The sequence below is a fragment of the Typha angustifolia genome, chromosome 10, assembly GCF_048772165.1.
Source record: "Typha angustifolia cultivar Huaian chromosome 10, ASM4877216v1, whole genome shotgun sequence".
Taxonomy (NCBI): domain Eukaryota; kingdom Viridiplantae; phylum Streptophyta; class Magnoliopsida; order Poales; family Typhaceae; genus Typha; species Typha angustifolia.
This window is the reverse complement of record NC_133248.1, coordinates 9748583-9764060: the sequence shown is the minus strand read 5'-3', so window position 1 is coordinate 9764060 and position 15478 is coordinate 9748583. Positions and strand designations below refer to the sequence as shown.

The following is a 15478-nucleotide window of genomic DNA, read 5'->3' as shown; positions in this document are numbered from 1 at the left end:
TGGCCACCATTAAAAGAAGCCTACCTACTCCATGGCATAAAAACGGCCAGGCCTGAGAATATTCATTAAAGTATAGGCTTTTCCTCTTGGAAAACGTGGGTTAATTACTTCATCTTTAACATTATAAGATGCAAACAATTGCAAATTGGAATGCTAATTCTCTTGTTATATATATATATATATAGAGAGAGAGAGAGAGAGAGAGAGAGAGAGAGAGAGAGAGAGAGAGAGACTTTTTCTTAGAGATTAATAAGTACTCCTTCGGTTGGTGCAGAAGCCCTTAGTAGTTATAAAAAACACTCAAAGGAGGCGTGATAATATCGAAAGGACCAGCAAGTTACTGTGATAGATAACTATTAAATACTATTTTGAAGAGCCAATTTAAAGGTTTATGGAGCTTAAAAAAAAGGTTAGGAAACAAATTAAAAGCAACACAACCTTCGACAAAAGAAACTGCAGATCTACACCATCCATTTTGGTAACTCCAAAAATAATAATAATAGTAGTAATAATAATAATATAAAAAGAATAGCCCTCGGCACTGTCAGCTTTACCTGTAAACCAGCTAAAAAATTCCAAACCCTCCATTAAAAGAACAGCTTGAAAATTGAATAAACTACTAAAAAGCTGACTTTTACCCAAATACAGTGGCTCCCTCGTAAATATACCCCGCAAACAGTGTCACAACTCAGAAGCGCACATCACTTTCTTACCTTTTACTCCTCAGAGGCAGAAGACGACAAAAATAGTGGTAGAAAAGTAGATATCGCAAATCTGGTGGTTGATTTGAGCAATGTGAGTGCTCGGATACTCTTTCGACTTTCGACTTTCGACTTTCGACCTTCGACCTTCGACTCTCGCTCGCTCGTTTCGAAGGAAAATTTCAAAAAGCACCTTATATTTTTATTTTTTTCCTATGTTCGCCACTGCAACCCCTGGTTGTTATATTTTGTAAGACGAGCCTTTTCTTTTCATAATATATATATATATATCTTCTTTTAACCTTATGGTGCTGTAGCCTATAGGGTGGAAATTTTTGACGAGATTGATCATGAATATGAAGGAGGGGGAAATTAATATAATGAGATTCAAATAATATGCGATTCGATCCATCTAAGCTAATTATTAAACCGATAATATTCGTATTTATTATCTTGACCACTTTAATCTATTTATAATTGACTCAGCTAATTTTTTTTATGACATAATAATTTATTTATTACTTGATATTCTAATTATGACTTGCATAACTCGTTTATCAACAAATAATCTGTTTATAATTTATCTACGAGATGTGTAATTTGTTTAATAAATACATTTTATTATGTTTAGAAATTTTAACTTCCTTAATAAATAGATCGTAATTATGTTTAAACTTTGAAACATGTCATGTTTGTGTTGACATTATTCTAACCTGATTCAACCCGATCAACTTGGTCTGATTACTTTTTTTTATCTAGCGGGTGGCAATCGAGTTATGTTAACGCTGACAGCCGCGACTCTATTTGTAGTTCTAAGAGTCATTCGACCCTTGCGTATATGCGGAGGTGAGCGACAAATAGAATAAAAGACAGGGGGTTATTTGAAATCTGCCACTCTTCTATTTTAATTTGGCCCTCGTTGGAGGGAGTGATGATGGCGCCTGGCGGTCCTCTGTGGGAAGAGCGACCGCAGCTGGGCGTAGATTGTCCCAATAAAGGACCTCCTCCTTCCTGATAAAAATCCTCTCTAGAAAAAATAAATCGAAGTCTTCTCCTTTTTTCCTTCTCTTTCTCTCTCTCTCAGGGTTTCGTCGATGGGTTACTCGAGGGCCGCGGTGGAAGGAGCGGTGCCGGCGAGCAAGCGGGGCGGAGGGCTGAGGACGCAGCAAGCGGGAAGGGCGTCTTGCCGTGGGAGCTAGGGTTGTGCTTCTCTCTTTCTCTCTCTCTAGAAGTCTAAGAAAAACAATCTTTTACTGCTAGATTAGGGTATCGTCGAGGTTTAGAGGTAGAAGACGAGTGGATCGATGGGTTCGCCGCTTAGGGAAGCGTTGAGCCAGCTCTGCATAGAGATCGGATGGTCGTATGGTGTCTTCTGGAAGGCGATTCGTAGCGGGAATCGAGTGTAAGCTCAAAATTTGAAATTTTCTCGATTTGAATTTTTGTTGAAATTTTTTATTTGGATGTTGGAGGAAAGGGGGGGGCTGGGATTTTTATGGGAGGATTCTTGTTTGATCCTTTCTTCTCTTTAATTAAACTGTTAGTAGTTCGGGTACCATAAGGAATCTGCCTTTATTCCTTGTAATTTTCCGGAAACAGTACTCGATTTGTGGTGATAGTTACGCTTTGTTTGTTTCCACGCCATTAATGACATTAATTGCTTTGTTGCTTTCCTCTTATTGATAAAATTAGCTTTCCTTTTTTACATTTTATCCATTTATGGAACTTATTTCTGGGCAAATTAGATGTGGATCAAAGGTTATAGGTTGGCACCTAATTTGGCTAGCAAACTTGGCAGGCAATTAGTATGGGGAGATGGACATTGTGAAAGAATGTCTGCTGATCCAGTCATCTCTGGGTTTGAGGCTATGGATTTGCTTCTCAAGGAAAAGATTGCTCTTCGCGGTTCTCGTGAAGGTCATGTTGGTGAGCTTGGATGCCGAGCGGAGGATAGAGTGACTACACTGGTTAACAACTTAATGGTACCTCAAGTCCATGTTGTGGGAGATGGGTATGCCTTATTCGGCTCTTATGTCTACTTATCTAGTCATAGTATTTCTTGTTAAAACAGCTATCAATTTTACTATGCAGGATAATTGGACGAGCTGCTCTAATGGGGAACCATCAGTGGATTCTTCATGACCATGAATCTGTAACCAAGGTATGCTATTATGGTTTTGTCGTCTCTTTATGTTTGTTGATGGAAATTTCTACTTCTTTCCATTAGAGAGAATGGTAGGTTGAGATAGATCTTAATTATTGGAGAGGTCTATTATAAAATGGGAAATGTAGTTGTTCTACACTTCTACTTCACTTATTATCCTCTCTACTGTTATTTCATCATAAATTTCAAATTTCTTGTGCATTATCATAGTTTTATTTGTATCATCAGGTGTGCTAATTTACCAGGTAATCTTAGTATGACATTTATCTGTCAATGTGAAATATCTCTGACGCGCCCAACTGATTTTGCTTTTTTGGTTAATAATTTTCACTAACTCTGACAACCTACCTTTTTTTGCTTTTACTGCTGGGTGCCTGTGATAACTTGTGCATCTGTGCATTTTACTTTGGTAGCTGAATTGTTCAGCTTGTTTTTCCGTTATGTAGGAATTGGCTGAGATGAACCAGCAGTTTTGGGCGGGCATACAGGTCAGACAGTTTTGTCATATTTGCTATGTTAAAAAGAACCTTCTAGTTTTAGTTGTGTCTTCTCTTCAGCATTCTTATCCTAGTCTGAAGTACATTTGTTGCTGCTGCTGTTGTTGTTGTCGTTTTTTATAACAGACGATTGCAATCATTCCTGTGCTTCCACATGGTGTTGTACAACTTGGTTCCACCAAGATGGTAAGTTCTGCATGTCACCAATATGAAGTCTTGAGAATTAAAGCTACATAGTCTATTCGAATGTACTGCCAACGGTATTCATTAAATATTTAAGCTCTGCTATTTGAAGTCCTATACCATGTATTTTATGTTAAATATTGTGCTAATCTGCATCAGATGAAGTTCTTTAGATGCTATAAATAATATTTGGCATATGAAGATTTATGTTCCACTGCTTTTGTTGGTTGGTTCTACACTTATACTGGACTCATATATACACAGAAATAAAAGTTCTCTTGATGACTATGTGCAGGTTATGGAGGATATCAGGTTTATAAACCATGTAAAGTGTCTGTTTGAACAGTTATGTTGTGAGGTGGGTGTTCCTTTTCGTGGTACAGTTCTGAGAGATTTGAGTCAGAAGGTCTCAGTACAGGATTCACTTGGAGTGCCTAATATAGTTTCCCAAACAAGAAATATGATTACTGAAATAAACAGGTCCATGTCTTTAACAAGTGATGGATGTAATAAGCACTTGGAATCTCCAAATTCATCACCTGCAAGCCAACTATCTTGTCTTGCTGTCACACAGTCATATGGCAGAATTGCCTTAGATGTGCCACTAATCCAACAAACTAGCTCAAGCTCTCCTATTCTTCTGAGTGGATTCGTTCAACAGATGACCCATCCGCATCATAGGCCTAATTTTCTAAATAATGAATTGGAAGGTGAACATTTGAGATCTCAAATAAGGATCTGCAATCCAGAGATGAGCTCAACCATCGGTGATCTACCACATGATTCAAGCTCTATTCCTACCTCAGATTTATGTCACAGTAGATCTATGTTAGTGAAAAAGCATCTCTTACCTTTGTCTGGCAATGGAAAACAAGATTCTGCTAAACACAATGGATTTATCCTAGATGACACTACAACTGTCCAGCTGGGATCTGATGGGCACAGATTTCCTAGTTCTCTCAAAGATTCTAATGTTCTTTCTCTTTTGGACAGAAGTAAGTTGACAACCAATGCAAATGATTTTGGAGGTTGCCGTTCACATCCAGGCAACAAAATGGAAATTCTCAATAATCAATGTACTGTTTCCAATAGTGCAAGTATGCCTCATACACTGAACAGAATAGATGGATCAATAAATAGTAATGCAATTTCAGTAGATTATTTTCCAAACAATGCCACCTCTGTGAACAAAAAGTTTCAGACCATGTCCATTGCAGAAAACCTGAAACAAGATAACGATTTGTTTCAAGCTTTAGGTGTCCCACTCACTGAACCTGATCAGCAAAGCTTGTTTTTCCAATCACTACGTGGTGCTTTGCAGACTAGCTGCTCAAATAATACAAATACTATTCAGCAAAATAGTTCTCATCATGCTGTTGTTGCAGAGACTGGTAATTCTGCAGGAAATAAGAGCAGTACTGAAGTTAGTGATTCATATGGGCTCTTACATGTTGATGAGTGGAAGTTGCCAGTAACTTCAGAAGCTGTGGCAGAAAATGATCTGTTTGATGCATTGGCTCTTCAAGGCAAATCCAGGAGCTGTGATGGTAGATTTGATGATGCATTTGTACATTCAAGTAAAGTAAATGCTATTGAGTTGAGTACAGACATATTTACTTGCATAACTCAGCAGGATATTGGTCAACTTATAGGTGCGCTGTACGAAGACATTAGTTTTAGCGGGTTAATTTCAGAAAGTAAACCAGACCAACTATTGGACGCTATAGTTTCTAAGCAAACTTCAGCTGGCAAACAGAACCTGTTTGATAATATATCTTGTGATGCATCATCAACAAGGACCAGTAGTTCATTAGACAATGCTAACTTGCCTGCATATGTCTGGGAACCATCATCGAAGCAGATGGTTGGCAGATCTTTGGCTGCGTCTCCTATAACTATAAAAAGAGAAACACCTGCTTCAAGCTCTGTGAAGTCTGTATGTAGTGAGGATAAAACTGAAGGTTGCTCCCAGAAATATGCAGGTAAAAGATCTGAAATCAGTCTTTGGGTTGAAAATTGTCAGAGTGTCGCATCAGATAGTATATCAGCTGGGCATAGTAAAAGGGCTGATGAAGTAGGTAAATTAAATAGGAAGAGATCTAGACCTGGAGAAAATCCCAGACCGAGGCCCAAAGATCGGCAAATGATTCAAGACCGTGTCAAGGAACTTCGTGGGATTGTACCTAATGGGGCAAAGGTGGTCCTTGTTACTTGAACCTTAAGCTTACTTGCAAAAAAAATTGCTCTTTTTTTCTTTGGTTAAAGAGTACTAACCTTTTTCCTGTTAAATGTATATTGGAGGAACAGTGTAGCATTGATGCTTTACTGGAGAAGACCATCAAGCATATGCTTTTCCTGCAAAGTGTCACAAAACATGCGGACAAATTGAAGGAAGCTGGGGAGCCAAAGGTACATGGTGCATCCCTAGTTTTTTTTTTTGTGGGGGGGGGGGGGGTCTGAATAGTGTGTTTTAATGCATGTTATAGTTAGGAAGGTCTTTGTGTTAGACCTCGTTTCTTCTAAGAAAACCAAAGATTTGGGGAAACCCCCTGCTGCCTGCTGAGAACCACACACTGTATATTCTTTGAGCCATTGTGCAACACTGCAAATCATTTTTGCCAATGAAATAGAGAGTCTAAATTGATAATGCACACAAAATGTTATATTGCACATCTTCTGTGGTCAACCAAGTTGGTGTTGGTCATTTCCCCCCTTTACTGGTTTCATATAAATATATGCTTAATCTGCTGTTATATCCAAGTACAACTTTCAGTTGCAAACCTAGTATCTGCCAATTCTTTTACTGGAGCAAATTGTTACTATGTTCCCACTAACTGAAGATTTGCGCAACTATAAATTTGGAAACATTAAATTAATTTTTAAATTATCAGCTGACTTCTATCTCATATTAATTTGTGTATGGCAATCAAAATTAATTTGATAAGTGCTGTCTGCATGGAAACATATTTTATAATAATAAAAAATCTTGATTCAGCAAATCAATGTAGATTTGAAGTTGATGCTTCATACATGTGCAGATTATTAGTAAGGAGGGAAACTTGCTCTTGAAAGATAATTTTGAGGGTGGTGCGACTTGGGCCTTTGATGTTGGTACTCAGTCGATGGCTTGTCCTATCATAGTTGAGGACCTGAACTCTCCACGTCAAATGCTTGTGGAGGTAGTGAATTGCTCTCTTCTCCTTTCCGTATGTGCATCCTAATTTTCCTCAACAGAAGTGATTCAAAGTAAATTATTGTTTTCTCAGATGCTCTGTGAAGAGAGGGGCCTCTTCTTAGAAATAGCTGACCAAATTAGAGGATTGGGGTTGACGATCTTAAAGGGAGTGATGGAAGTCCGGAAAGATAAAGTCTGGGCACGCTTTGTTGTGGAGGTAATCTACAACCATAAAATTTTGTTATAATGTATCACACATTCCCACTTGATTGCATATATATATATATATATATATATATACATTTCCTTCATCTCTTGATTATCTCATGAAGTATTCAGGAGAATGCTCATGTTTTTATTCCTTATTGAATATATGATTAGCACTTGGGAGTTCATTGGCATATACCTCCTAGGTCTTGAAGGCTATGAATTTTCTAGCATATGGTGCCTAACATGTTCTAAATCACGTATGCTATATGCCACAGGCAAACAGGGATGTGACAAGGATGGAGATCTTTCTTTCACTGGTGCATCTTCTGGAACCAACATTAGGAAATTCAATGCTGCCAAAAGTTGTGGGTTTGTCAAGCAACACCTTCCATCCATCTTCAATTCCTGCCACTGGTTACTCTGACTGCTTGCGCTGAGGTAGTGGTAAACTTAATTTTTTTCTTCTGGTATGCTGTGAGCGGGTTGGGTTTTGCCTGCCGTGACCGGCGTTCCTGTGACCTGTTTTAACTTTTTGGCTGAACTTGGAAGTAGCTGCGTGCCTTGGAAAGCTCTTCAGGAAAACTGAAGACTGTACATTAGTTTGTCCATCCTAATTGTGTACACTACCTGATGAACGTTTGGTGTTCTTTGGAAGCTATTTCTGGCTTCTACTGGTTTTGTGAGTTAACAGCTGTTGTTTTTTCTCGACTTTTTGATAAGTCTCCCCGTAGCAGGATGTCTTTGGCTGGCTTCCAGAATGTAGAATATGTTGGCAGGTAGTAGATTTGGGATAATAGGTATTTATGAACTTGCTGGATTTGTAATTTGATATATTGTGCAATATTGTTGTTATTTAACTCTGTAAATAACATTATGTACAAAGGCCATCCTCCATTTCCCACAAGAAATGGGCTGGCAAAGGCTGGGCTCAGCCTAAACATCGTGCCAGAGCCACTTCTGGCTTACCCATGGGTTGGGCTGGCCTCGGCCAACTCTGAGTCCGTTTAAGGATTAGTACCTGGCCCGAAGTCTTGAGGCTGAGCTTTGAAAAGATCCAAGTCCTGTTCTAATTGGACCTATTTCTTTTTCTACAATTCGTTTAAGGTTTAGTACCTGACCGTATTGCTTGGTCTACAAACTATCATTGCATAATATTCTTAACAAATAATTTAGCTAGGGAAGGTGTCGAATTAGTTGGAAATAACACAAGTTGCTTGCAATTCTCGATTAAGCCAGCTAAATCTTTGCTCGTCCCACTTCACCCTAGCACCTCTCTAATAAGGTTCTCCTTCCCTGTATAGAGTTACATTGAAATAAAGTCAAGAAAATTGTTTCCCTTTATTCTAGATTATAAAAGTAGAACGCTGGGTTTTCTTTTGGTATAAATAAGCAGGGCATGATTTCATACCCCCAATGAATCAAGAAGTGTGATGTACACTAATAACTTAAATCAGAACATCCTATCAGCATATGATATGATCGATCACTCGTTAGTCGTTTCATCCGAATCTAAGTCCTTGTTTTGTATCACTTAATTAGAAGGATACAGAGCCAAGAACTGAGGAGACAAACAAGGAGAACTCCTCCAAACACTCGAATGCAACCTAAGGATTTCTCTCGCCTTCTCCTTGGTCTTCTCCCCGCACTCCCCTCTCACCACCAAGCACAGCTTGCTGACCGCCCTGACTTGCAACATCTCCTGCAGAACCCCCGCCGTCGCCGCGTACCGCGACACCGACGCCAGAACCCTCACCGCCCTCTCGCTGGCCGCCTCCGAGACCCTGAAAATCTTCTTCGACACCACTGCGATCCCAGCCGGGTGCCTCACGAGCTCCGCGCGCCCCTCGGCGCACCCGCATAGCCGGTCGAGCACCACGAGCGCCAATTCGCACACCCTCCTCTCGGATTCTTCTAGAAGCATCTCGACGAGGACCGGCACGGCGCCGGCGCCGATGGCCTTGATCCGATTCCTCCCCAGTGGACATACCACGGCTAGTACATGCAACGCTGCCTTAGTTGCATGGCACGAGTTTTGATCACGTATCACCTGAACAACCTCGTCGAATAGCTCTTGCTCTAAGCTACTCAACTTGGAAGCTTCAACTACTCCGGTTAAGGACTTGAGCAGTGAGATCGCATTGGCTCGTGACTGGTAACTTGATTGTTGCAGTATAGTGGTCAACGACTCGATAAAATTGCCGTGTTTGCTGATAATATTTAGAAGGCCCTGTTCAGATATTTGGAGAGTATGGAGAAGGTTGAGTGCTTCGTCGCATGCAGCAGTAGACTCTCCATCAATCTCATCTCCTCTTGATGAGCTGCTCTTTACTACGATGGAAGCTAAGAAGTCAACTAGGCCAGAAGTGGACTCGACGCATCTCTTATTCCTCTCGCTCTCTGATATAATCACGCGCAGTTTTCGAAGAGAACTCATCTGCGCCAATGGCTTCTTGGCCTCGTCCAGTAGAAGGGCGATCTGAGTCTTGTTGACCGGCGGCTTCGGCGTCGGGAACCTCTCGATGCCGTCCGATGCGTTGACGGTGCACCACGCCTGGATCAGACGGCGGAGTGTGTGGTTCGGGGTGAGCTCGGCGTCATCGGGCAAGGGCTGCCGCGTGACCGGGCACGTGCCGTGCTTCCCGGCAAAGAGCCACTGCTCGATGCTTTCCCGGTCGTAGGTAATCCCAGTGGAGAGGGTCACCGGATCCTTCATGATTTGGAGAGAGATGGGGCAAAGGAAGTAAGTTGGGATCTCTACTTGCTCCATTGATGCGATCAACTACAAGAACTTGGAGAGAAGAAATAGGTGTTGGAGTTGAGAGGGGAAGATTATGGAGATCGATGTTTATAAATACGTGGGGAGATTCAAAACTCTTATCGAAGTCCACGCGTAAATTATTGTTTTTCTTTTTCTTTTTTTTTTTTCGCGTCGGAGATGGAGCGGGGTGGAAGCTCAGAAGGTTGACAAAAGTTAATTAAGAACATGGAATAGTAAACCCGAGACGGCTGGCTCTACACCGTTAACTTATTCTTTATTTGACCTTCTCGTTTCAATTGAGAGATGCAAACAGAGACAGTGCTCTCTTTGACCGCCAACGTTTTGAAAGTTGGATGACAACTGTTTGAGGTTATTTATTTATACGTCCCATCTAAAAATTAATATTACATATATACTTTTCAAAACATATGATATCTCTTAATTACTTTTCAAATTAATAATTTACAAGAAAATGATAAAGAAAAAAAAACTATCCTTATCTAAGAAAAATACTTCAAAACTAGAGTAAATATATTTATATCTTTTTATATCTAAATTTTAATAGTTAATCAACTCTATTTAAAAACATTATGAGAATAAGATATTTTTAAAGGGCTATTCTTTGTTGCATATTAAGTGTAAATCTACAAGATGATACTAGTAAAAATACCTTTAATTTAATACACTTTGACATCTTCTATTGATACTACTTAACATAAATAATGAACTCGGAGTCGATGTAAATGAGAAAGGAAAAGCAATTTTCCTACGTTAGTTATTATAAATAACGGAAATCTAGTTATAGGATAGTAAAACGAATAAAAAATGACAAAAGTTGTACGTTATTTTTTAAAGTATTGGTAGAAGAGAAGAGGTGGACTTTTACGAGGGCGGTGAGAGGATCCATGTGCATGGCCGACATAGTTGTACAAATTTCTAAGCCAACTCAATCGGAGTGCAACCGTTACTGTTTGACTTCTTCTTCCCATATAAATTTAAGTTTGTGAAACAAAACTTGCAACGGGAGTTCTTCCTTCTGACTTCCATTTCCTTTCCAAATTCAAATAACCTTCTAGTTTTGATTTCCGTCACTCCAAGGACTCGTCTACCTACTACGCCCAACGCCGACATTGATTAACGAAATACAACTTAAACTGTTTCAGTTCAAAGTGTTCATACTTGGTCGAAATGAACACGACTACTATGCGTTATTGGATCGGACGTTGCCGAGAGCTCGGTGTTTAAAACTAATTTGAATATGAGGGTGGAGCTTTAAAACAAAGCTTAATTTAAGTTTAAATTAAATAAGAGTAGATTATGATTGCAAGACTCGCTTAGAATAATCCTAAGAGGGTAAAAGATGATATGAATTACTAGATCAAAATTTAATAGTCCCAAACTAGTATAATTTAATTCATATCTTATCTCTCTGAGCTGAAGCAAGCTGTCTCTCTCTCTCTCTCTCTCTCTCTCTCTCTATATATATATATTATTATTATTATTATTATTATTATATAAGTGGTGTGGATATTAATGCTTCAAGGTGGGATGCGTGATGCGTTAGGGCAGCGTTGGAGCAGCGGAGAAGAATAAAAATAAATAGGAGCACATGGATGAATTTGACGAGGAATTAAAGGCAACATAACCCCATCCACTTTGACTGCTATCTTATTATTATTTTCTCCTCCTTAGGTCCTATCTGTCCAATAGTGAATTAATTTTATATTTTATTTAATCTTGATCCACTGGGTTTTTTCAGATGTGATAGAAGACAATTAGCCGCCTTTAGTTGGCTATTGCTATTTTCTTTCAATATTTTTCAATACATATGACCAAATATTGACCAGTTTATAGGTGAGATCATTTAGTTACCGGTTCAACTAGTAGTCATCCTGTATGACTGTTAGTTTATTTAGAATTATTTTAAAAAATTATAGTAATTTAAAATAAAAAATATCTATAAAAACAATATTATTGTATTTCTTCCAATGTTTATCTATTTTTTTTCAAACTAATATTTGAGTTTAAGTTATATTAAATCATATGACTTTTACAAAATCATATATTGAATTACAGTTTCGATTTTAGAATATAATTATTTTAAATTTTAGGACTAAATTACATTTAGGGTAAATAATATAATTATTGAATATTAGGATAACTTTTGTAATTTCATTAAAAAAGAGTCATTTTGTCGTTTCGTGGTAACCTGATTGGGTGGCATAGCTCATTACCGATGCAATTATATTTCCGGTGTGATAATAAAATCGAACTAATTTAGTGGTTAGTTTACCGGTCCAGTTGGTCCGGTCTAGTTTCGATAACTATATATATGAGTATTAATAATATATTTTTCATATTACAATTCACCAATATATATCTCAATATAATGTTTCCACTTTATTTTTCTTCTACTATTATGAATCACTTGTATACTGTTTTATATATTGGTAAATTAATAAGGATATTTAATTATAATTTATTGCTCTGGCATGTAACTATTAACATTAAATATAGCATTTGTATCTTAACGACAACCATCTGTTATAACTTAGCAGCAAAATATGAAACAGTAATAGCAAATAATTTTGCAATAATAGTAATAATTTTCATAGGCCATGACAGATAAAGATGTGTATAATCTATATGAAAATGGGTTAATTTAAAGTAGTTTTCTTAAGCACAACTATGATAAATCTCTCATACATACCATCTTTCTTCGCTCTTATATAGTTATATACCTAGAAAACCTCAAATGGGTTTGTAGTCGTACTAAACACAGTAAGGCCCAATCCAATTTATTGGTGGCCCAAGTAGATACAGCCCCAGCATAGTTACTTTGTCCTAGTTTGTTTGAGAAATATTAGATCAAAGTCTTCTAGTTAAAGCGACAAATATAGATCCCCATTTTAATATATGTGTATGAGAACTAAGTCAAACATTAAAAAAAAGCTTATTAAATATGATACGATTAACATTCAAACGAGTGCATAACAAGTACGTATACAGCAACGTAGCAGTTTTGTTGTAGAGCAAGCAAATTAACCAAACGTAAACGCATGCATGCATGATATTTTTTATGGCATCGAGCACCACGTACAAGAACGTATCACACTAATCGATGTAACATGGCATAAGAAAATAAAAATAAAAATAGAAAAATGAACGCCATCTCATTCATTCATCTGCTAAGAATTTTGCCACCATTTAAAATTAAATTTCCCAAGGCCGGCAAGGAAGCTGATACTTTAATGACAAGTTTCGATTTGAGCGTTTATCTATGTTTAATTAAAGTAGGAGAAGTGACACTAATACAATCTATTTGTGTAAACTATTGCTAATTGACCAGTAGATCTGTCAATTAGTACTGTGCAGTGGTCTTAGTCCAACAACATCAAGAGACAAAAGAAGTCAAACAATTAAAAAATAAAGTCCCAAATAACTCCACTTCTAATACGTTATCTTCATGATAATCCAATATGCAAAGACTTATTTCTTGGTAGATTTAAATGGATTCTTTTTCAGATCTTTATCATCCAAACTCGGTATATCTTCTAATTTAATAGCTACTAACATAATATATATTCTCCAAAAACATATATAATAAAAGACACCTTTCAACAAAGTCTGTCTATCCCTAATTCCTTATACAATCAATTTACAAATAGTTATTACGGTCATTATTATGCATCCATAGTTAATTTAACTCATCATATAGTAATCATATATTAAGTAGACTAACACCGTAATGTTTTTAAGCTGAGAAAAGAAACATTTGTTATAGAAAGTTCTTCATAATTTCCCTGAAAATAAACTTATATACAAGGAGACTACACCTAGAAATATTAATGCTACGGGTATACGTTGATACTTGAATACAGTCCAATAAGTTATATAATTAAGATTGCTTAGAAGTTTATTCCGTAGAATATAACCTTAATCAATTCATCAGTTGCCACCCCTCACCATAGTTGGCCTAAATTTAATGGCCTTACCACTCAGATACAACTGTTAGATAAACTTAAAATGTTAATACATACACACACACACACACGCATATATATTTATATATGCTTGGCTCAAATGCATTGCCTTCAAGTGTATACGTGTAGTCTTCAGGTTACGATAAGTACTAATTCTAATCTTTCTCGGATCATGGACCAGTTAATTTCTTGGATCATGCATGTTCATGTGCGTGCCCTAACTGCCGAGTCCGTTGAAGGGCAAATCCCGAGATTGATTACTTCATGCCAAGTGATCAAGTTTTCTATGATCAAAGTCAAAGCTTCCAGATGAAAAGGAGAAAATGATAGATAATATTAGTACAAAGGGAAACCCAGAATAAGGGAATTGGAGGATAGCACTATTTTTTATTTATTTGTAATTGAGTGCTAATTTTTAGGGTTAGTTATATTTTGACCTCGTCAACTATTGCTCGGTTTTATTTTTACTCCTTTAACTACCTAAGTGTATCACTAAGCTTTTTTCATCGATATATTGTTAAAGATTATGTTAGGAATAATCTTAAAAAGTTACCTTCCATCTTCTTTCATCTTCTTCGTTAGTGACTTCTATAATAATCTCTCTAATTCCCTCAAAAATCCACTTCTAACCTTATCTCGCATCTCATTGCTCCGCTGTCTTTTCCTATAAGAGAAGAGATGATACAAGAAAAGAGAAAAGAGAATAAGGAAAGGATATAAAAAAAAAAAAGGGAAAGAAAAAGTCATTAAGAATATTTTTGTCCATCTAATTATTTTATCAAAGTTTTAATATTATTTATAATGAATTAAATTTTTTAAATTTTTAACAAAGAGACTTAGTGATACAACTAGATAATTTATGGAGAATATACTTTGCCCACTTTTTCCATGAGATGGTGAAGTGATAATTAAGAGGGGGCGGAATGTAACTAAATCTTTTTTTAATTCATATCTTTAGTGTTTGGTTGCAATTCAATAATCAAAAAGTATAAATAATCATTATGGAATGAATAAATTAGAATAACAGGGCAAGTGAAGGAGTATGGGACATGCATGCAGATCAGCAAACTGCAAATATCATTTTATCATGATTTCCTTGTGAAGAATGTCTGACATAGCAAAAATAGTTTTAAGTGAAAATGAAACTGCTATAGATTACTAGGTCTAAATTTGATAAAACTTGCTTCTTTCAATTTATGATCCTTATCAATAATATTAAAAAAAAATTATTCTCCTTCAATAACGTTGGAGCTAATGATTTGGTGGCTCAATCAATGTGATAAATGGCCACTTTTTTTACGTAGAAGTTGTGAATAGGTAAATGGAATCCCAAGTGCATCTTTGATCTTTCTTATCAGCAAGAACACCTACATCCTATAGAAGTAGGTCCGAATGAGATGGAATTGATGTGGTCTATGATCTCTTCCACAAGAAAACAAGAAATCTCTCTCTCTCTCTCTGAGTTTGATACTGTTCAAGTCACTGTCTATTGTGACTAGTCACATTTTAGAATAGGGTCCACAGTACATCACGCCACCATAAAAACTAATGCTCAATTGCCACCAAAGAGAGGACAAAAGTAATTAGATCCGGTTAGCAATTACAATTAAATTGCCAAGGAAATGTGGCATTTTTATTGCATGTATTCTCATTTCACAAGTGTACATCCTACTACATAAATCTTCTCATGCGAAGAACCTTAATCGATCACCATCTACTCCCACTCTCTCCACATCTTAATCTGTAACTTTTGAAATAAAAATCAAGAAACGGAATTAATTAAGAACACGCATACGTATACAAATCTTAA

General features: G+C 37.1%; 2 protein-coding genes across 3 annotated transcripts; one reads left to right on the top strand and one right to left on the bottom strand.

The window, feature by feature from the left end:
* The first annotated feature begins 1568 nt into the window (after window positions 1-1568).
* LOC140768144 (transcription factor LHW-like) lies at window positions 1569-7779 on the top strand. 2 transcript variants are annotated; one of them, XM_073108281.1, is made up of 10 exons: window positions 1569-1901; window positions 2497-2709; window positions 2790-2859; window positions 3309-3350; window positions 3486-3545; window positions 3838-5739; window positions 5850-5951; window positions 6581-6721; window positions 6809-6934; window positions 7203-7779. In XM_073108281.1, exons 2-10 carry the CDS (start codon window positions 2531-2533, stop codon window positions 7362-7364), a joined length of 2784 nt encoding a protein of 927 aa, XP_072964382.1. In that variant the 5' UTR covers window positions 1569-1901; window positions 2497-2530; the 3' UTR covers window positions 7365-7779. The 2 variants fall into 2 exon arrangements, with proteins under 2 accessions (XP_072964382.1, XP_072964381.1); XM_073108280.1 differs by having other exon boundaries at window positions 1569-2103.
* Window positions 7780-8341: 562 nt separating this feature from the next.
* On the bottom strand, window positions 8342-9750 carry LOC140768146 (E3 ubiquitin-protein ligase PUB23-like). The gene has a single exon (XM_073108282.1). The coding sequence runs from the start codon at window positions 9692-9694 to the stop codon at window positions 8459-8461; it is 1236 nt and encodes a 411-aa protein (XP_072964383.1). The 5' UTR covers window positions 9695-9750; the 3' UTR covers window positions 8342-8458.
* Window positions 9751-15478: the final 5728 nt, after the last annotated feature.

Bases quoted from the DNA above. Each gene is read 5' to 3' on its own strand.
- LOC140768144 (XM_073108280.1), top strand. From the start codon at position 2,006: ATGGGTTCGCCGCTTAGGGAAGCGTTGAGCCAGCTCTGCATAGAGATC. The intron at 2,860-3,308 runs GTATGCTATTAT...TCCGTTATGTAG, and splicing joins ACCATGAATCTGTAACCAAG to GAATTGGCTGAGATGAACCA. The intron at 5,740-5,849 runs GTGGTCCTTGTT...TTGGAGGAACAG, and splicing joins TTGTACCTAATGGGGCAAAG to TGTAGCATTGATGCTTTACT.
- LOC140768146 (XM_073108282.1), bottom strand. From the start codon at position 9,694: ATGGAGCAAGTAGAGATCCCAACTTACTTCCTTTGCCCCATCTCTCTC.